Source organism: Vulpes lagopus, chromosome 12 (assembly GCF_018345385.1).
Source record: "Vulpes lagopus strain Blue_001 chromosome 12, ASM1834538v1, whole genome shotgun sequence".
Taxonomy (NCBI): domain Eukaryota; kingdom Metazoa; phylum Chordata; class Mammalia; order Carnivora; family Canidae; genus Vulpes; species Vulpes lagopus.
This window is the reverse complement of record NC_054835.1, coordinates 24,682,125-24,702,991: the sequence shown is the minus strand read 5'-3', so window position 1 is coordinate 24,702,991 and position 20,867 is coordinate 24,682,125. Positions and strand designations below refer to the sequence as shown.

General features: G+C 50.2%; 2 protein-coding genes across 6 annotated transcripts in view; both read left to right on the top strand.

Annotated features, from left to right (window-relative positions):
* Positions 1-29: 29 nt before the first annotated feature.
* Positions 30-6,544, top strand: LHX1 (LIM homeobox 1). The gene is made up of 5 exons (XM_041726542.1): positions 30-1,684; positions 3,627-3,853; positions 3,950-4,227; positions 5,596-5,761; positions 6,056-6,544. Exons 1-5 carry the CDS (start codon positions 1,515-1,517, stop codon positions 6,433-6,435), a joined length of 1,221 nt encoding a protein of 406 aa, XP_041582476.1. The 5' UTR covers positions 30-1,514; the 3' UTR covers positions 6,436-6,544.
* A 6,053-nt stretch (positions 6,545-12,597) lies between these two features.
* The window catches only part of AATF (apoptosis antagonizing transcription factor), a 104,274-nt gene continuing 96,004 nt past the window's right edge, over positions 12,598-20,867 (top strand). For all 5 annotated transcript variants that reach the window (XR_005983208.1, XR_005983207.1, XR_005983206.1 and 2 more), the window contains exons 1-4: positions 12,598-12,859; positions 13,849-14,040; positions 16,078-16,509; positions 17,364-17,501. Coding sequence is in view for 1 of the 5 variants with exons in the window: in XM_041726308.1 (XP_041582242.1) it covers positions 12,775-12,859; positions 13,849-14,040; positions 16,078-16,509; positions 17,364-17,501 (847 nt within the window). In the remaining 4 variants the exon portion in view is untranslated. The remainder of the gene's footprint in view (positions 12,860-13,848; positions 14,041-16,077; positions 16,510-17,363; positions 17,502-20,867) is intronic.

The window sequence follows — 20,867 nt, the reverse complement described above, 5'->3', positions numbered from 1 at the left end:
CTGATTGGTCGCAGGCCGCGGTGACGTCGGCGGGCGCTGCATTAAGGCGAGGGGGCTTCCAGAGCTCAGCCAACAGCCAGGAGCAGTGACCGAGCCATCGGAGCTGGGGAGAGACGCGCCAGGGCGGCGGACTGGGCCAGGAGACCAGGGACAGAGGGACGCCTGTCCGGAGACAGCCAGCAACGAACTGCGGCCTGGGCGGCGACAGCAGCGGCCCTTGCTGAACTGTTCCGGCCGCGCCGAACTATAGCTGCTGCACCAGGACGGGTTTTTTTTTTAAAAGCTCTCCAAGCTACTCCCCCTCCCCCCGACTCCTCCCGCTGCAAAAGAAAAAAAAAAAAGGAAGGAAGGAAAAAGGCTAGAAAGGAAACCCAGATTTGCCACCACAACGAGAAAAAAAAAAAAGGGAAAAGGAAAAGAAAGTCAAGCGACTGTGTGGTTGGACGCAGGCAGCCGGAGCGCGGGCCGAGAGATGCGGGGCTGCGCGCCCAGGCGGCCGCGAGTTGTGACTGGAGCCACGATGCACGGCCAGGCGCGGTGAGGAGCCAGCCCCTATCACCTCCCCGGAGGAGTCCAGAAGCAGGGAGGGCCGTCCCGAAAACACGGAGGCCGTCAGGCGGGCCACGGGCCGAGGTGACGGGACTGGGGCGGTGGGGAGCGAGCAAGCGCACCTGGCTGCGTCCGCCTGGAGTTGTCCCTCTGCGCTCACGACTGACACAAACACTTCTCCAAACCCGGGGAATCTAAGCAGCAACAACAATCAACAACGAGATCTTCCTCTTGCCTTCCCCTCCCTCCCTCCCTCCTCCCTTGGCCTGCCCCCACCCCCTCCCCCAGGCCCACCGCGGGAGGCCGGCGCGGCCCGACCCCCTGCGCGATGCCGGCCGCTTAGGATCCAAAGCTTCAACACTCGTTTTATTCTTTTCTTCTAAAAACAAAAAACAAAACAAAAACAAAAACAAAACAAAACAAAAAAAGAGGAGGGGAAATTCTGGTCGGTGGCAGGCAGCCCGGCACACACACCCGCCCTCATACTCCGGCAAAAGCAGATGCACTTTGACTTCTGACAGCTCTACCTCAAGCCCAAGAGAACTCCACGGCGCTTTCCCTGCAACCCGAGCTCGCTGCGTCCTGCTCTTCTCTCTCTGGCTCCTTTTTATTTATTTCTGTCCCGTCGCTGCTCTCGGTGACCTTCACTCCTCCTAGGGCTCTGGGCCGAACAGTCGCTTTCTCCCCCGCCTGAGACTCTCGCTGGTCCCAGGAGCTGCAGCCGCACTGCTGTGCCCCGGTGCCCTGGGACTCCCAGGCTGCACACTCCACCGAGGTGCCCACCGCTCCCCATCAGCCTCATTTCCAGCCCCTTAAGATTTCTTGGTGCGGATTTTGGCTTGCACCCCCAGTGTGTCTCCTCTTTTTGGAGGGGTTGGGGAGCTCTTGCTGACGTCTTCGGGAATCATCCCCTAGGCTCTACTTGCTCTTCTCTCTCCCGGCCTCACCCGACCGAACCAAAGACCATGGTGCACTGTGCTGGCTGCAAAAGGCCCATCCTGGACCGCTTCCTCTTGAACGTGCTGGACAGGGCCTGGCATGTCAAGTGCGTCCAGTGCTGTGAATGTAAATGCAACCTGACCGAGAAGTGCTTCTCCCGGGAAGGCAAGCTCTACTGCAAGAACGACTTTTTCCGGTGAGTACTTCCCTGGCCCGCCTCTGCTACTCCCTCCCCGCGGGCCCTTCCTGGCCAGCTTCGGATCAGAGGTCAGCGTGGCCGAAGCAACCGCCTTAGGAGCAGCCTTGGAGAGGGCAGCCAAGTCCCATGGGCACCCGCCTCTTCGCCAGCTGGCGCTGGGCACCCGGGACGCGGCCCTGCTTTCGTCCTGGAAATTGCGGGTTCTGGCTTAGCTGCACGTGCCTGGGAAGAAAGGGTCTGAGTCTGATTGTACCCAGAAGCCCCTCCAAGGTTTGAAGGAGGCAGCACAGCCCCGGGCGTTGTAACCCCTGCTCCAGTCTCCCCCACCACCACTACCACCACCACCTTTCCAGCAACTGTATTAATTCCCCGAGCCTCCCAGGTTGCTCACCCTCCAGGCTGAGCTTAGAAGCCCAGGCCAGATACATGCCACACTGCCTTTTTCGTCTCCAAAAGGTATTGGCGGGAACCGCTTAGGCTTTTGCCTGGAGTGTCTGAGTCCCTTGCCTTGACAGCGGCAGGAAAAACTCTGCCTTAACACCTCTGGTGCACATCCCAGGGTATTCTTGAAACCCTGACCAGCCTTCAAGCGCCGGCCTGGGCAAACTGCACCATGCCTGTGAAATGCCCCAAGGCTCCAGCCTCGGAGAAGACCTTTCCCTCCCGCTTCCCGGCTGCCAGGGTTGGCGAGAGGATCTGCCGCCCAACGCGAAGCTCGGCTTTGTGGTGCAGGCTCTGCTCCGAGCTCTCCCAGGCACTGCGCACTATCCCCTTGCCCCACCTCCTTGCCAAACGCGGGGGAAAACCCGGGTCCGGCTGTCGGAGCCGGGAGATTTCTCCAGATGATCCTCCTTCGTTTAGCATTTTAATTTATTCTCTAAAATTCACTATCTTGCCATGAAATCCACACAAACACACAAGTCAGCCGAGAAGAACAGGAGCAAATGAGAATTTTAATTCCTATTTACTGGTTTGAAATCTCCCAGTTTACTCTTTTGACTTGGTCTCTGCTTTTCTCCAAGTTTGTGGTGACAGGTCAAACTGGGAGAGGAGGTGGGGGCACGAAACCGTCCGGATTGCTTTGGTTAGAGGCCCAGAACGCGCTGTCCCCAACGCTGCCCTAGGAAGCGTGTCTCTGATTGCGGGGAACCTGGGAGAAAAGCACTGTGCAGGCTGGTATATCCGGGAGCAAGCGCAGGCTGAGCCTCCAAACCTCGGCCGGCCGGCGGCACCTGGTGTCCCCAATACCAGCTAGAGCTGAACCGGAGAACCGGAGAGCGGTGCCAGATGCCAATGGGCCCCAGAGGCCTGGCTCCCGCAAAGCGCAGCCGGGCACCTAGAGCCCCGCAGTGGCTCTAGCTTGCGCCAACCTGCCGGGCTTTGGGCTTGAACGTGGCGGTGGCCCAGCTGCAGCCGTCTGCGCGCTCCGCGGCTGTTTCTTTACCGGCGGCGGGACTGGACCTAGCCAATCCTCAGCCTATGTGCAGGGTCGTTTTGTGGTGAAGGGTGACGCTGGGAGAGAAAAGCGGCGCTCGGGTCGCGTTTACTTGGAGCTTTAATTAGAATTTGTTCTCTGAATCTAATGAGGAAATAGGTGCCTCCCTTCCCCTTCCCATCGCCACCTTGCCGCCTCCTTCAGCAGGCGCTCTTTTCCTCTGGGACAACGCGGGGCATAAGGCTGGGGGTGGGGTTGCAGCTTGGGCCCCTCAATCGCACTCTAACCCTGTGTATCCCCTCACTGACTTTTCACTGGTGCCCCTGCCCTCTCCTGCCTTCCTTACTGCATGGTGGGCATTCTGCCTCTCTTTTTTGTCTCTCTTCTTTTCCCCTTTCCTCTGCTTCTTCCTCCACTTTCTAATTTCTCTCTTTCTCTATCGTCCTTTGCCTGGCCTCTGTTCTCCCCCTGCCCCTCACCAACCCGTCCTCTCCCACCTCACAGATGTTTCGGTACCAAATGCGCGGGCTGCGCACAGGGCATCTCCCCTAGCGACCTGGTGCGGAGAGCACGGAGCAAAGTGTTTCACCTAAACTGCTTCACCTGCATGATGTGTAACAAGCAGCTCTCTACTGGCGAGGAGCTCTATATCATCGATGAGAACAAGTTTGTCTGCAAAGAGGATTACCTAAGCAACAGCAGTGTCGCCAAAGAGAACAGCCTCCACTCGGGTGAGGCCCTAATTCCCAGCTCATTAGGGGCGGGTGGGTCCTGGGGGAAGAAGGCCCACTAAGGCCGCTGCTCACCTGTCCCCTCCCTCTCCCCAGCCACCACGGGCAGCGACCCCAGTTTGTCTCCGGACTCCCAAGACCCATCGCAGGATGATGCCAAGGACTCAGAGAGCGCCAATGTATCAGACAAGGAAGGGGGCAGCAACGAAAATGACGACCAGAACTTGGGTGCCAAGCGGCGGGGGCCACGTACCACCATCAAGGCAAAGCAGCTGGAAACTCTGAAGGCCGCCTTCGCTGCTACTCCCAAGCCCACACGCCATATCCGAGAGCAGCTTGCTCAGGAGACTGGCCTCAACATGCGTGTCATCCAGGTCAGGGCCTGGGCATGCCACTCCATTCCCCCAGGGACCGACATGGGTCCTCTAGGCAGGCAACCAGGCCAAGCGGGGGAAACCCAGCCTCAAGGAGGGGAGTGAGTCCTGGGAGGCTGGAGGGGGTGGACTGGAGAGGCCCAGACACACCCCTCCACTGGTGACCTGTGTTGTGCTGCCCCATGTGTAGGGCATCAGAAATCCCTAGGCAGCCTCCATTTCCCAATTTGAAGCTGGTGCTGGTAGTGGCAGAGGGGGAGGGATGGGGAGCTCAGCATGAGGCTGGAGGAGGGGACCGTGTTGGACACTGCTAGGAAGTTGGGACCCTTTCTTCTGCACCACCCGCCTTGTTTGGAAGGAACCCAGAGGTCTCAGAGCATGCCAGAATTAATCAGTTCCACTGGTTTCTCCACAACATAGATCTCCCTCTGTGTCTCCAACCTCTACTTTGTGGGTCTCGTGCCTCAGTTAGACAAGCCCCAGAGCAGAAACCTCTTCTCCAGAGAGAGATGGGGGCATCCCGGTCTGAAGGGGGAAAGGCCCAAGCTGGAGTCAGCTCAGCCTCTGGCAGTCTAGAGTGGGATAGGGAGGGGAGGTGGACATCTGGGCAGCTGTGCTAGTGGGTTGTGAGGACTTGGAGCTGCATGTGATTTGGGCCTGAGTCTCAAGCCCAAGGTTAGGTGTCTGGTTCACCTGCGGAGGCTCTTCCAGGATGTGGTTGGATGTGCCTGGGAGACTAAGTATGCGTGGGCACACTTATGCAAGTAGACCCTGCGCCCCGGGAGGCTGTACCATCCTGTGCATGGTGAATGGGAGGTTGCCTGTCTCTGTCTTGTCAGTGAGAGGCTGTGGATAAATATATTTGGCACTGGGAGATTCGCGCGGATATGAAAAGGAGATTGTGGGTTTTGGCATCACTATCATTGGTAGACCGAGTGTCAACAGGAGGCTGTTTAGTTCCCTGTCACGATCGTGTGGGGGAGGGCGCTGCCAGGGACCGTGAACGGGAAGCTGCCTGTGTCTGACACTATTTGGGGAGGTTGCGTGTCTACGTGTGTCCAGCCTCCAGAAGCTACAACTGTGACAGTGTGACTGTTGGGAACAACTTCAAGCGCCTCACGTCGGGCAGGGCGGCTTGCCCAGGTCCCGGTCGGGAATCCCGTATATCATTGGCTCAGGGGCCGCCGTGCGCGGTCCTAGTAAGAGTCCTACCACCGCCCACACCCCCCTTACACCCACACCCACACCCACACCGGAGCCCTGTGTGGCGCTAGTGGTTGGAGGGGTTCGGGCCGGCCAGCCGCGCAGCCCAAGTGGGGAGTGGGGAGGGGGTTGTCCGCGGGGCCTCACGCCGCCGCTCTGCTTCAGGTCTGGTTCCAGAACAGACGCTCCAAGGAGCGGAGGATGAAGCAGCTGAGCGCGCTGGGCGCCCGGCGCCACGCCTTCTTCCGCAGCCCGCGCCGGATGCGGCCGCTGGTGGACCGCCTGGAGCCCGGCGAGCTCATCCCCAACGGGCCCTTCTCCTTCTACGGAGGTGAGTGTGCGGCCCGCGTCCGCTTCGCAGCAAGCGGGTGGCAGCGCGGGAGGCGCTTCGGGGTCGCTCTGGGGCTCTGCGAGGGGGAGGCGCGGCGGAGGCCGGCGGGTCGGCGCCGGCGGGTGGTGGAGACCCGGGCCGGACTCCCGGCTGCGATCGCGGCGGGGCGGGCGGGCGCGAGCAGCCCCAGCGTTGGCACCGGGCCCCCTCCCGTGCCGGCCCCGCAGGGGGGCCCCCGCCTTGCCTTTCCGCGCTTCCTCCTCCGCTGACACCCTCCTCCCCGCCGCTCCGCAGATTACCAGAGCGAGTACTACGGGCCGGGGGGCAACTACGACTTCTTCCCGCAAGGCCCCCCGTCCTCGCAGGCGCAGACGCCCGTGGACCTGCCCTTCGTGCCGTCGTCCGGCCCCTCCGGGACGCCCCTGGGCGGCCTGGAGCACCCGCTGCCCGGCCACCACCCGTCGAGCGAGGCGCAGCGGTTCACTGACATCCTGGCGCATCCCCCCGGGGACTCGCCCAGCCCCGAGCCCAGCCTGCCCGGGCCTCTGCACTCCATGTCGGCCGAGGTCTTCGGGCCCAGCCCGCCCTTCTCTTCGCTCTCGGTCAACGGCGGCGCGAGCTACGGGAACCACCTGTCTCACCCCCCCGAAATGAACGAGGCGGCCGTGTGGTAGCGGGATCTCGCAGGGTCCGCGGAGTTCGTGCTTGTACAGAAACGAACCTTTATTTAAGAAAAATAGAAAAAAGAAGAAAAAAAAAACATTAAAAAGCAAGTCACCCACCCCCCACCCCCCAACCCACACACACACACTTCGTTCAGCGTCGGGGACCATTTTCCCGCTGGGGAGTCCGGATGGGAAAGGGGGACGAGAAATAGGAGCCGAATCCGCCTGGAGGCAGAACTGGGATCCGAGCGCTGGCCGGCGAGGTGCGGAGCTGGGGCTCCCGAAAGGAGATGCAGACCCCCCCCCCCCCATCTTCCACCTGCACCGCGCGGCGCGGACAGACTCCTCGAGCGCGCGCCCGGCCGGAGGGCCGCACGGTAACACCCACCGCGGCCCGGGGCGCACGGCCGGGGGGACGCCTGGAGCCCCCGGGGAGGGGGCGGAGGGGCGCAGCGGGGTGCGGGAGGGGGAGCAGCCCCGGGCGCCGCGGGCCAGCCAGGAGGGTGCTGGCCCTGGGAAATCTCTTACTAGAGTTGTCTCAGTGTTCAGGAACAGCGACAACAAACTCTTATAGCTTCAGAAACGCCGACCTGCTGTGCATCAGGTGGGACTATATATATATATATTTTTTGTCTATCTGGGTTTTTGGTTTTTGTTTTTGCCAAAATTGCAAAATTCTCAATGTAAAGCCCTCAGTATCAACTCTTCTACCTTCACAAAGCTCTACACACACACACACACACACACACACACACACACCCTCGATAGGATGGTCTCCAGCCGGACCACTCAGTAAAATGACTTGAACATCAACTGTGCAAGAAAGTATTTTACCTTCACACATACAAAAAAAAAAAAAAAGTTAAAAAAAAGACTATTGAACTAAAAACAGTCAACTGTTTACGTATAATGTTAAATTCAGGAGTTCAGTGTTTTATTAATATATCCTGTTTTGAAACCTCTTGTTCAAAAAGAAAATGTTTTGAGCAATCAACCAAAATTGTTCATTTTCTTTTCCTGTAGATGTTCTGACAGATTTGCAGGGCTCACAGCTCACTGTGCTAGTACGTAAAAAGGTGTTGTTTACACAAGGCAAAAAGAAAACATGATATTCAGACACTTGCCAAATAGAATAATTATAGCACAAATACTGTAAAGGTGCCTGGCACCGCAACCTGAGAAAGTGTTAAAAAAAAAAAAAAAAACAAAGTGTTACAAGGTTTAAAAAAAACCATCTTTGCTAATTTTTAGTCCTGTTGAACATTCATGGAATTGTTAATATGACTTATATAGACCCGCACAGGTTTTATTTTTGTGTCTTTAAAATAAAAGTCCAAAATATTTAAATTTTATGGTCAAATATGCAGTCAACAGCTGCTACTTTTTTCTTTATATATTAAATTTCTCATATGTCTTTTATTGTTCTGATAAACCTAAGCTTGTGTGACCTCCAGTGCATATTAGACCATTCACTGTATGAAAGAAAACATGTTGAATAAATTTGTGAGTTTTTAATAAAAATAGAAAATCTGATGTTTAGATAATTGGTGTGTTATTTAATGTTTTAACAAGTAGAGGGGAGGCCTGATGGGGAGCTGAATGACCCCTCAGAAGCCAGGAGGAAGAGAGGCAGGAATGGGGTATCTTTTTACCTTGCCTGTGGCTGAATCCCCTTGCTAATGCCAGCCTAGCTCTTCTCCGTGGCTTCCTGCTAAGAACTACGGATTTGCATTCTGTGGGTTTAACTGATAGAGTTGAAGAGATATTTGCTGATAAGTTTATAGAATTTGAAATAGAAATCAAATCCATGGCTAAAAATGAGTGTTCCCAGTCTGATTAGGCAGGAGATCCCATACACTGTCTCTATCCCCCCATTCTGCACACGTAAAACTGGACTTGTGAAAGTCAGTTACCTGTAAATATAGTTAGAGGTGGCCCTTTCCAGTTTCAACTCACTTCCCACAGATAATCCTGCTCTCTAATTTGGTAGTTTAAAAGATAACATAAAATGAATGTACAGTACAGCTAGAAATGACTTTGATCCCTTTCAGAGAACTGATGTGAAGTAGCTGTTTTATAATGTTTGCTACATTGGAAGTTTCCTAGAGGGAAAAACTATTTTGCCTGGCACAGGTTACATATTATTACCTTCCTCTGAAAGATGAACAAAAATAACCAATAGAGAAATCAAATTTCACCCGGGAGTTGCCAATAGGTTCTGAAAAGTACTTCAATCCCTTCCAAGCCTTCATTAAACATGGAAGGAATTTAAATATTTATCTACTATGGGATACGTGTGTGTTTTTAATATTGGATGCTATTAGAGTTCCAGAATTTCTTCTCTATATCACCTAGATTTCAGTCCGGATTATTTATTTCGTTTTAAAAACCAAAGGTTTTACATTAAACGGTATGTAACTTCCATTGTCGTTTTCATATTTTGTTAAGACACAACCAAGTGTATCTTTCCTGCAGGGAAGGCTTTAAAATAAGCAATATTTCACTGCATCTATATGATGGTTTGTCTTTGATGGACTATCTGGGAGGAACCTGACAGTGTTCTTTCAGAAATCCAAATTTATGAAATACAGGGAGACTTTTGAAACTCCTAGCTTCTGCATGTGGCACATTTCTTTATCTGCTTTGCATGCAATCCCTGGATCGGCTGTTTTTACCCTTTTAGCGTTTATATACATTAAATCACAGCCAACTTATTCATTATAGCCACCCCCTTTAAAGACATTCATTTAACTGAACGTACGCTCATGGGAAGCTGCATTTTCCTATCAAGGCTGCTGAATTATTTAGCAGCTTTATTGTGGAATCGGGGTACTTGTTAAGAAGCGTTTTGAGTTGGGCGCTCAGTGTGGACTTATTTCCTCTCTCTGACCGTGGCAGCAGGGCAGTCTTTCCCCCCCTTGACTCTGTATACTGAACCCTAACAAATACCCGGACAGGTGGCAAAGCTTAGCAGTCAGATTTGGAGCCGCCTGAGAGGAGGAGGTCTAGAAATATCAGGGAGTATTCTCCTTCCCATCGGAGCAGCGCTGCCCACCTCTGGCCCTCGGGTGCAGAGAAGCGCTGGCGGCACCATCCGCAGGCGGCCGCCTGGGCGCTCCGAGGAGAGGCTCAAGGGTCACAGGAAGCACCCAAGCGGTCCCCGTCTCCTAGGAGGGCAGTCTCCTCTCGAGTTGGGCTTGGCAGTTAGCTTTCTCCCTGCGGCCATCTTAAAGATGCCACCTCTGTGCCTCTGGCCATCTGCCCTCAGGGTTCCAACCTGGGGAAGCCACCATCTGCCCTGGGCTAGGGAGCCGAGGCTCACCCTTCCAACTTCTCCAGGCTGGAGGAGACTGAGGACTGCATCAGGGCTGGACAAGGTGTGGGAGAAGTAGGGAGAGCCAGGACAGGCATTGGCAGGGACCTGGGGATTCATGGCATCTGGAAAGAGGGGCAGACAAGAACCTGGTTTCCCTAAACTTCTGAAACACCTAGTCATAGGAATAGTTGATTGGGACAACGGTGGGGGTGGGGTGGTAACCTAATGTCACCCTTGCCCATCTTCTGCCTGTCACTCTGCAGCCCTTAGGCAGCAGACAGAGAACTGTGACCCCGGAGACCCTCTGACCTCCAGGGGAGAGGACTGTTCTTTTTGGAGAGTGCTCCCATTTATTTCCATCCCTCTGGTCATCAAATCTGCTGTCTCTCATCCCCAAAGCATTCAGAGGCTTACGTTTCTTCTAGGAGGTATAGGTTTGAAATATCCTCGCTTGTAGTCCACTCTCCATCTCCAGACCTGTTCCCACCAGGAAACCCCTCTTTCCTTCTCAAGACACCAGCATGCAAGCAGGGAGGGCCCCCTAGAGAGGGCTTTTAGGAGGGTGCTCTCCTGCCCCATGCCTCAATTTCTCTCAGCTACATATTAAGTCCTAGAATTCTTTTCTCTTGTCTCCCCCTCCCTACCCTCAGTGTGGCATAAGAAAGCAGGAGAAGCATTTGAGGGGCCCTGGGATATTTGTGACTAGAGTACGGTAGTCTTTCCAAGGCTTTCCAAGTCAGTGGGGACCGGGAAGGAGAAGGGAGAGTAGATAAGCAGAAGTCTGACCGTTTTCTACCCAGAATCATCCACTAGGTGTCCTGTTTGCCTGACAGCTTAGAGGTGGTCTCTGACCTGTCTTGCCTCCCTCCCTCTTTTCTCCCTTTTCTTTACCCTGAAGGCAGGGATTCTAAGCGCCATTGTTCAAAATAGGAAGGGAGGAGGATTGGGGGAGGCAGTTTCCTAAATGTGGAGAGAAACATTTTTGTTCTTTTGAAGTCCAAGGCAAAGGCTCCCTGTGGCAGCCTGAGGCGCATGGGTTTTTTTGTTTGTTTGTTTTTGTTTTTTTCCTCTGGAAGCCCCAGTCATAGGCCCCAGACTGCAATTACAGGGGATATGTTGTTAACAAAAATAAACAAAGCTGTTTTCTGAATCCTCTTGCTGCTGGTAAAGCCTGGCATTTTTTCTCTTTCCTGTTTGAGGGGGTCTGCCCTACAGACAGGTTCTCCTTCCCCTCTGCAGCCACCTAGGAAGGGGACAGGAGCAAGCCTCACTAAAGGATTGGTCTCTCATTGATCTTGACCCTGAGGGCATATTGAGACTGTGAAAGTCAGAGACCCTCACCTCCCTTAAGTTCCACAGGAAACAGTTGATGAGCTAAGGGTTCCCAGGCTGTTCAGCTATGGGATCCAACTTGGTCCGGCTCCCTTAACAGTCTTCTGGACTCTTCTGATGCAGTTTCTGTTTAGGGCATTCTAAGTTTCTACAGGTGACCTCAGACAGACATTGGAAGGATAGACCACTTTCAACTCACCCTTATCATCTCTTGTTGCCTGTTCTGTTAACAAGTTTGTCTGCCCCCCTAGGCTGATCACCTTCAGGAGAGAATTTAACTTATTCATCTTTGTATTTCATCTAGCAGTGCCTGCCACACATTGGGCAGTTAGGGAATATACTTCATGAAGGAGAGAATACAAAGGGATTGTATTTTTCCATGTGGCTGGGTGTAATTAACTTGATCCTATTAAGTCTTTAGATTCTGAGTCTACCTGTGCCCCTCTAACGGTACAGGTTTCTCTGCATTTGTGCACCAGTTTCAAGGGTCTGAGTATGCCTTCACCTTTGAACAGATACCAATAATGAGGATACGGAGTAATCGCCACCACCTCCTTTTCCCTAAGACAAGGCTACTCGGAGAAACTGCAGCGTCGCTCTTTATTTATGAACAGACGGAGCGATTTTTAAAAAAAATTATTTATTTGGGCATTCCGGATGGCCTAGCGGTTTAGGGCCGTCTTCAGCCCAGGGCGTGATCCTGGGGACCCGGGATCGAGTCCCACGTCGGGCTCCCTGCATGGAGTCTGCTTCTCCCTCTGCCTGTGTCTCTGCCTCTCCTGTCTCTCATGAATAAATAAATAAATAAAATTTTTAAAAAGATTAATTATTTATTTATTCATGAGAAACACACAGAAAGAAGCACAGAGGCAGAGGGAGAAGCAGGCTCCATGCAGGGACCCCGACGTGGGACTCGATCCCGGGTCCCCAGGATCACGCCCTGGGCTGAAGACGGCCCTAAACTGCTGAGCCACCGGGGCATCCCGCTGGAGCGATTTCTCATTATTCCCGTTAATAACGACGCCAACAGTCCGGCACACACGCATGCACATCCCTGATGTGGGATTCTTCAAGCCTGCCCACCACAGGGTCACAGGCATGTGCCCGGCCCCAGCCTCCTGCAACTTGTTAAATGCCAAACCCATCTTGGTTCAGTCTGTGCGTCCCTGAAATCGCACCTGAGGCTGGAGATGCTCACCCTTGACTCCCTCGTCTTTTTCAAATCAGCCATCATAGGCCACGGCCACACTACACTTTATTTCTAAGCGAATCTCGGGCAAATCTTAAAGGGGGACAAGGGCCGCGGCACATCGCAGCGTCTGTTCGGCGCCACCGGCGGCCACGTGCCCTCGCGCGCTCCCGGACCGCCCCCCCGCCCCGCACCAACCCCCTCCGCGCACGCGCACGCGCACGCGCACGCGCGCGGGGACGGCGACCCTCCCTACAGCCTCCCGCGCGCTTCCGCCTTCTTCCTAGCAACGCCCGTAGTGACACGCAGGCCCCGCCCCCTCCCGCGCGCCTCCCGGAAGTGGCCGGCCCAGAGCTAGAGCGGGGTTGTGCGCGGTCCCTGGCTGTTCCGGGGAGCAAGCAGTCTGCCGGGCGGCAGGGCCCCGGCGGGGAGAGAGCCGTCCGGGCCCGGGCCGGGGCTGAGGCTGGGCTGCACGCTGACGAGCAGCGGCGCGGAGCGAGACCTGGTGACGATGGCGGGGCCGCTGGCGCTGCAGCTGGAGCAATTGTTGAACCCGCGCCCGCGTGAGGCGGATCCTGAGGCCGACCCGGAGGAGGGTGAGGCCCGACTGGGGAAGGGCCACGTGCGGAGCGGTGGGGCCGGCCCAGGGCAGCGCCGGGCAGCGCGACAGCGGCCGGCCACCGGGCCTCGCCGCCTGGCCTGCTCGGCTTTCCCCGGCGCAGAGGGAAACCGCCTCCTGGGAGCGATGCCCGCGCTCGGGAGTAGGGCTTCGGCTCCTTTCTGACCCGCACGCTGGACTGGGTGCTCGGGTGGGCGGAGCATCCCGGGGCCTCAGGCTTCCAGGGCTGTAGCAGGGAGCTAGGGTCTGGGCGTTGGTGGGACTTACTGGTGTTGAGTTAGAAGTGAGAAGGAAGTCTTAGCCGTTTTGTTTTTTAAGGCGGCCTGCCCCTAAGAACTTACTTGGAGATTGAAGGAAGAAGTGGGATTCCGTGGTGCTGCTTAAGCCTCCTTAGGCCTCGAGACACTTGCTCAGGGGCTGACGAATGCGACTGCTGTTCTGTAAGCTGGTGTTCAAGGTCTAGTTGGGAGTAATCCTGCTTTAGACTTGAATCAGAGAAGTGTGAGGAAGGAAGAATAAGGAAGGATCAATGTGAGTGCTGGACCGTGTCTTAGGAAATATCAGCCAAAAGGGGGGTGGGGGTGGGGGTAGGGGTGGGTGGAGGTGGAAGTGGTGGTGGTGGGGGTGGTGAGCCAGGATAAGCAAACTCCCTTAGGGATGGGATGGAGGGAGGGAGGATAGATGGCTGACTTAACAATATTTGAGCCACTGTCACAAGTGGAAGAAGGATTAGGCTAGCTTTTATGATCCAAGGCGTAGAAATAGGCCCTGCTAGTAGATGCAGAGGCCAACTTTCTGTTCAGGGACGGCAATACGGTGGTGGTCTTACCTTGAGAAGTCATGCGTTTCTTTTTCCTGGAAGTTAGCTGGGATTTTGTAGAGGATGCGTTAAAAGGATTGGACAGGATTACGGTTCAAGTTCCCTCTAACCTGGAGACTTCCCCCGCCCCCACCCCTCCCCTACAGCCACTGCTGCCAGAGTGATTGACAGGTTTGATGAAGGGGAAGATGGGGAAGGTGATTTCCTGGCTGTGGGCAGCATCAGAAAACTGGCATCAGCCTCCCTCTTGGACACAGACAAAAGGTATTCTGGCAAGGCTACCTCTAGAAAAGCTTGGAAGGAGGACCACTGGGAGCAGACTCTGCCAGGTTCATCTGGTGAGTAGATGTTTGCTTGGTATACTTTCTCTTTCTTCCCTACTTGTTTAAAGTTGTGTGTGTGTGTGTGTGTGTGTGTGTTTGTGGTTGGTTTGTTTGGGGTTATTGTTATTATTATTCTTTTTTGGATCTCTGCAAGTCTCGTGTGTGTGTGTGTGTGTGTGTGTGTGTGTCCACGTACTGTCTTAGGAGAAACCATGATTTTGGCATTAGAAAGAATCTTAAGAGCTACTTTATTTCGCTTCATAAGCAAGTCTAAAGCTCAGAGCCATTAAGTTTCTATAATCCTTATGTTTAGCCTAATGCCTCACCCTAAAATGGAAAGAAAAGGCAATATGTGTTGGGTATTGGAGAAGGCTATGGGTTGAAAAAGAATTGCATCTGATGAACATGCTACTCATGGATTTTGACCCTCTTCCTTCCTTTAGTTTTTCAAGTCTTGCATTGATTGGGTCACTGTATAAGAATAATCTGTGAAGCTCATTTTTTGCCACTGTAAAAATAGCAAAATCTTTCCCTCTTCCCTGTAAGAGCCTTAGAAGACTGTGAGGACACCAGCTTAGAGTTTTAAAACACTGTAAGTTTCTCAGTGGAAAAAAGGGAGAGGCTGGATATGGTGATTACTGAGTGGATGCCATCTTCTTTTTCCTTTAGAGAGGTGCCTTGGTGAGAATCCACAGATACTATAGAAGAAACTATCATTCAGGTTATGATATCCATGATTTGGCCCTTGGTATAGTTCTGGGGGGCTCCTGATAAGCTCATTTCACATTCTTTGCCTAGAGAGTGATAAAGGGACCAATTGTGAGACAAATGTTATATTTATTGGGCTTTCACCATATATCAGGCATTGTGGTAAACTCTTTAAATGCTAGGAGATTGGAACACGGTAAGTCTTCCAAAGATGCTGTTACTGTTAACATTACATGTATCATTTTGTTTGATACTCCCAATAGTTTATGGAGCTGGTAGTATTTATCCCCATTTTACAGATAAGGAAATTGAGGGACAGAGTGGTTTATATAACTTGCTCAAGGTCATACACCTAGTAAGCAGAAGAGTCAGGATTCAAATAAGGCAGTCTGACTCCAAGGTTTATACTCTTAATTGCTACTCTATGAATATTCCTTAATATGAGAAATGGCACACATAAAAACAACTTAATCATTAATCTCTGCTATTTTTATACTTAGTTTTGTATTTATATTTTGACAGCCCTCTCCATATCTTGAGTTTAAATAGTTCTTTAAAGAAGTACAGAAGACTATCATATAAGTTGTTACTTATGCTTAATCAGTAAAATTATAATGTCTCCTTCACATGAAGCCAATTCCTCATCTTTCCAGGAGAGTTAGATGGATCCTTTTCCATATGCTGTGTACTAATGACATTATAATGGTAATAATATGAATGTTACCATGCATATCTACCACTTCCACCAAGCTATGAACTCTTCCCCATAGGTGTTACATTCTAGTTGTTATTTCTTGGCTTTTATCTACACCTGGCTCATAATAGGTACCTAATAAGTACTTAATAAACAGGGTACACTGTAGTGATATAGATTGTACATTTAATGATGAATTAAATTTTTTCAGATGTAGATTTGGGAAAACTGCTAATTTCCTTACTTGAAGTCTTACCGTTCTTCAAGGTCCAGATCAAAGGCTACTAGCCTCTTTCTTAAAAGCCTTGTTTAAATCCACTTGCCCTACACTTAAAATTTCCCCCTTCTCTGGGTTTTCAAGCCCTGTCTATGTTAAGTTTCGAAGGGTCTATTTTTTCCACTAGAACCTTTTGTTAGAATGAGATCCATGTTTTTTGTTCACCTTTGCTTTTCCCTGTAGCATTATCGAGGTAGATGTACAATAAAGATCTGAATTGAATTGAGTATAATAATAATATGTATTATTATTATTGTTATTATTATTATTTTTTGTTGGATGCTGCATGCAGTCCTTTATTTGAAATCAAAGATGCAGCCTAGTGTTTGTCTCAAAGTAACATCCATCTTGTTTTCCTTCTTCTCTTGCTTAGACAAGGAGGTATCTGATGAGGAAGAGTCTGGAGATGGAGATTCAGAGGGGCTGGGTCTGGAGGGATCCGATGAGGATGCCATGAGTGCTGCTGAGGAAGAGGAGTATGATAATGACAGGGACAGCAGTTTGGCCTGGAAGAAGAGGAGCCGAAGCCGCCCTGAGAAAACACCAGGTTTTAGTGTCCAGAGCATCAGTGACTTTGAAAGATTCACGGAAGGAATGGATGACCTCGGTAGCAGTGAGGAGGAGGAAGATGGAGAGGAGGAGAGTGGCCTGGAAGAAGGGGATGGAGATGAAGACTCTGCGGGTGAGAGTGATGAAGACAGGGCTGCAGACAAAAATAGTGAAGATGATGGTGTAGTGATGACCTTCTCCGGTGTCAGAGTTTCCGAGGAAGTGGAGAAAGGAAGAGCTGTGAAGAACCAGATAGGTTTGTACATGGTTTGCTGTTGGCTTATTTTTCTAAGTGTCTACATTTGATCTCCTGTTTGTTTATTTATTTTGGCTGTTCCTTCACTCCTATGTCATTCCAGTTAGTTTGTGACCTGCCTCCCCTATCTAGAGGCCTGAAGCCCCATTATTCTGTGCTTAGCCCATCATTTCTACACTGAGCTGCTCAGCTCGTTTTGTTCTAGTGCTTTGACAGCTGTGGAATATATTTTTTTAAGATTTTATTTATTTATTCATGAGAGACGCAGAGAGAGAGGCAGAGACATAGGCAGAGGGAGAAGCAGGCTCCCTGCGGGGAGCTCTATGTGGTTCTCAATCCCAGGACCCTAGGACCACAACCTGAGCTGAAGGCAGATGCTCAACCACTGAGCCACCCAGGCTTCCAACAACTGTGGAATATTTTTTTTAAGATTGATTGATTGATTGATTGATTGATTAGGGACACACAGAGAGAGGCAGAAATGTAGGCAGAGGGAGAAGTAGGCTCCCCTTAGGGAGCTGGACACGGGTCCGATCCTGGGATGCTGGGACCATGCCCTGAGTGGAAGGCAGACACCCAACTGCTGAGCCACCCAGGCATTCCAGCTGTGGAATATTGAAGAGGAAACAGTTTTCTCCTCTCTTGGGGCTTCATCATTCCTTCTCTGGTATAGCAAATACTTGCTTCCAAGGTACTGAATTTATTTCCTATAATAGCAAGTATTTTTGTGCTAGGAAGCTGTGTTAAAGCCATGCTTTGTAGAGACTGATGTGATTTCCTGTCCTACCCCTTCTCTACCCCCCCAACCCAGGAAGATTTTGTAACTGAGGAATGAAATCTTTTTTCTTTTTCAGCACTGTGGGACCAGCTCTTGGAAGGAAGGATCAAGCTACAAAAAGCTCTGTTGACTACCAATCAGCTTCCTCAACCAGATGTTTTCCCTATTTTCAAGGACAAAGGGGGCCCAGAATTTGCCAGCGCCCTAAAAAATAGTAAGAATACTTATGTCATATGGGGATACTTAGAACCACTGGAGTATATATTGGGATATACTTGGATTGTATTTGCAACACCACACAGTTGAAGAGATTTAGTTTCAGTGATAATATGGTACAGAATAGTTTTTACTTTTTTTTTTTTTTTTTAAACGATCTTATTTATTGATTCATGAGAGACACGCAGAGAGAGCCAGAGACATAGGCAGAGGGAGAAGCAGGCTCCCACAGGGAGCCTGGTGCGGGACTCGATTCTGAGAGTGGGATCACACCCTGAGCTGAAGACAGATACTCAACCACTGAGCCACCCAGGTGTCCCGATGAATTTAGAAATTACTTGGTTTGCAGTCCCCTCATTTTACAGATAAGAAAACCAGAGCCCAGAGACAATGGGTTGCCCAAAGTTATAGAGCTTGTTCATGCATAGCAGAGCCAACTCCAGCTTTCCTACCTTACTATTTAAAAGTCTTCTGCACCGCCTAAATGTCTGAAGTGTTACATGCCTTGCCTCCTGTGGACTCTGCTGTGTGCCCAAGGGCACCAAAGAATGGGGCAGAGGGAGATTTGGGCTTAGTGTACTGTGGTTGGAATTGCTGTTCCGTATTTGCATGCTGAGACTTAAGTGTTTTCATTTGCTCTTTAAAACTTGTTTTTATAGTACCATGGAGTTAGAGTTGGAAGGGACCTGGGGAGGACATCTGCCTCCAGATAGAATCACCTCAAAGTTCAAAGTAAATATTTAGGATTTCTATGGTAGGGGATCCTGCAAACCTCTCTTGTGGGAAAATACCTGCCTTTTTTTTTTTTTTTTTTTTCTTTTTAAACATGAACTCTGTGCCACACATGGGCTCAAACTCACAACCCTGAGATCAAGAGTCACATAGTCTACCGACTCAGCCAGCCAGGTGCCCCGGAATACGTACTGTAATTAGGAATTGCTTCCTAGGGTCCAGCTATCAGGTCCATCAGGGGGTACCTGAAGTCAGGAACCCCACGGATACTGTGAGGGTGGATCTTTTCTATCCCTCCCTTAGTTTTTCTCCCCTTCTTAAATAAATGATAAATTGGCAATTTTCAAAATTTTTGAGATTTTTGGAGCACTTACCTGCTGTTTACCTACCTTCCTTCCTTCCTTCCTTCCTTCTTTCCTTTCTTCCTCCCTCCCTCGCTCCCTCCCTCCCTCCGTCCTCCCGCTCTTTCTTTAAGTAAACTCTGTGCCCAACATGGGGCTCAAACTCACAACACCAAGATCAAAAGTAGTATGCTCTATTGACTGAGCCAGGTAGGTGCCCCATCTCTCTATTTTTAATGCCCTGGTACCCTAATTCCTGGTCTGCTTTGGAGGGAGGCCTAGACTGCTCTAGGTTAAATTTCTGGAGTGTTACATGTGGAGACTTTTTTTATTTTGTTAATTATTACTCTTTTTACTTGAGCCTGTGCCTTTTTAAAAAAAAATTCATCTTAAAATATTGCTATTTTAAGAGTTAGTCCCTGTCAGGTGGACACATTCTTATTCTTGAGTGTAACTTAGTTTCTTTAGCTACTTTAGTATCATTTACTTTTATTTCGCAACTGTTCTGATCTTCTTAATCTTTTTTTGTACTTAACCAATTCCCTCTTTGTCTCATTGGTGCATTGCAATAAATGTGACAGATGTCTGTGACAATCTGAGAGGGTGGGTTGCAGTGGAGGAGGGAGAAGAAAGGCATGTTTGTTTAGTGTCACATATTCTATCATTCATTCTAACCTGAATGATGGTTTCTTCAATAGTATCTAGTAAGTAACATTTCTGCACATCTGATGGGTGACTAATTTTTTTTTAAGATTTGTTTTTAAATATTTATTTATTTGAGAGGGAGAGAAAGAGAGAGAGCATGGGGTGGAGGGGCAGAAGGAGAAGGAGAGAGGGTCCCATGCAGACTCTGACACTGAGATCATGACCTGAGCTGAAACTAAGTCGGATACTCAACCGACTGTGCCATCCAGGCACCTTAAGATTTTATTTTTAAATCCTCTCTATACCCAGTAAGGGGCTCAAAATGATGACCCCAAGATCAAGAGTTACATTCTTTACCGATTGAACCAGCCAGATGTCCCAGGGTGGCTAATTTTTGTTTGTTTTCAATCTTATGACAGCCATAAAAATGTAATACTTCCCTATATTGGTAAACGGTTTAAGAAAAACTTCTGGGCTGTATTACTCTGGGTGTACCATTTATACTGTGCTATATGGCTAGTGTAGAACCAAGGCTGAATATGTACTGACCCCAGAACAGGCACTGGAACTTACTGTCTTTAATATATCTCTTGTCAGTGCACTGTCTTATAGGAGTTAAAGTTAGACCGCCTCGCTTTAGAATCCATATTGGCAATGGATTACCTATGTGACCTTGGGCAGGTTACTTCACAGAGAGAGGGCAATAGTATGATTGTGAGGATTGCAGGACATGATCAGTATAAAGCATTAGCATAGTGTCTGGCACACATGTTAGGCATGGGTATTTTTCTGCCAAAAGAAGCATTTGGTAATGATCAGTCATGTGAATGATGGTCATCAGTGTAATAACCATCATCCTCATTGTCTTCAGTGTTTTTTGACTTTTTATTAGTACTCAAATTTCCTATATAATTTAAATTAAGCATTCCTTCTGGAAAGTGTAGTGTTACATTCTCCTTTAATGCTCACGATTCAGCTTTTGTCTCATAACTATGAAAAGATGATCAGAGATTTCCTTGCCACCAAAGCCAGCTACTGCCTCTTTGAAGCATTCAACCTTTCCTTGACATATTTGCCTTTGACTTTGGTGACACTGTGAATGCTGTTTGGGTTCTCCTGCCTTTCTAATTTTTTTCTCCTTTCAGACCCCTCTTATCCTCTCAACGTCAGTTTCATTAGACATGGGATCCTGTTCTCAGGCTTGATATATTCTGTCTTAAGCATTGCTGTTTACTCTCATAGTCCTAAAATAGCCTCTAAAGCAGGAGATTTTAACCATAGTTAAACTGATGAGCAGCATGCTGTTCTAATGTCAGCACCCTCAACTCTATTTTTCAGAAACTAGATCAGTATCTCCTTTCCCCAATACACATGCACTTAGTCTGCAATCACCTTGGTGTTACATGTTGGTGATTATAACTCTTGAAGTAGTTGTAGAAGTGATAAGTCATAAAGTAGCTTTAGCAAAATTAAGGGTTTTCCTGTGGCAAAATCATTTTTCTCTAAAGAGGTTACTTTTTCGTCTCTGTTTTTCTTTTTTAAAAGTCCTACAGGATTAGGAGGCAGGTCTTTTATGTTGGTGGCAGCAATGTATAAGGAAGAAAGAAACCTGAGCATGAGTTATTTAAAAATTGTCATTATGGAAT

Excerpts from the sequence above, each read along its gene's own strand:
- LHX1 (XM_041726542.1), top strand. The coding sequence starts at position 1,515 with ATGGTGCACTGTGCTGGCTGCAAAAGGCCCATCCTGGACCGCTTCCTC. Across the intron at positions 1,685-3,626 it reads TGCAAGAACGACTTTTTCCG|ATGTTTCGGTACCAAATGCG; the intron begins GTGAGTACTTCC and ends CCCACCTCACAG. Across the intron at positions 3,854-3,949 it reads AGAGAACAGCCTCCACTCGG|CCACCACGGGCAGCGACCCC; the intron begins GTGAGGCCCTAA and ends CCCTCTCCCCAG.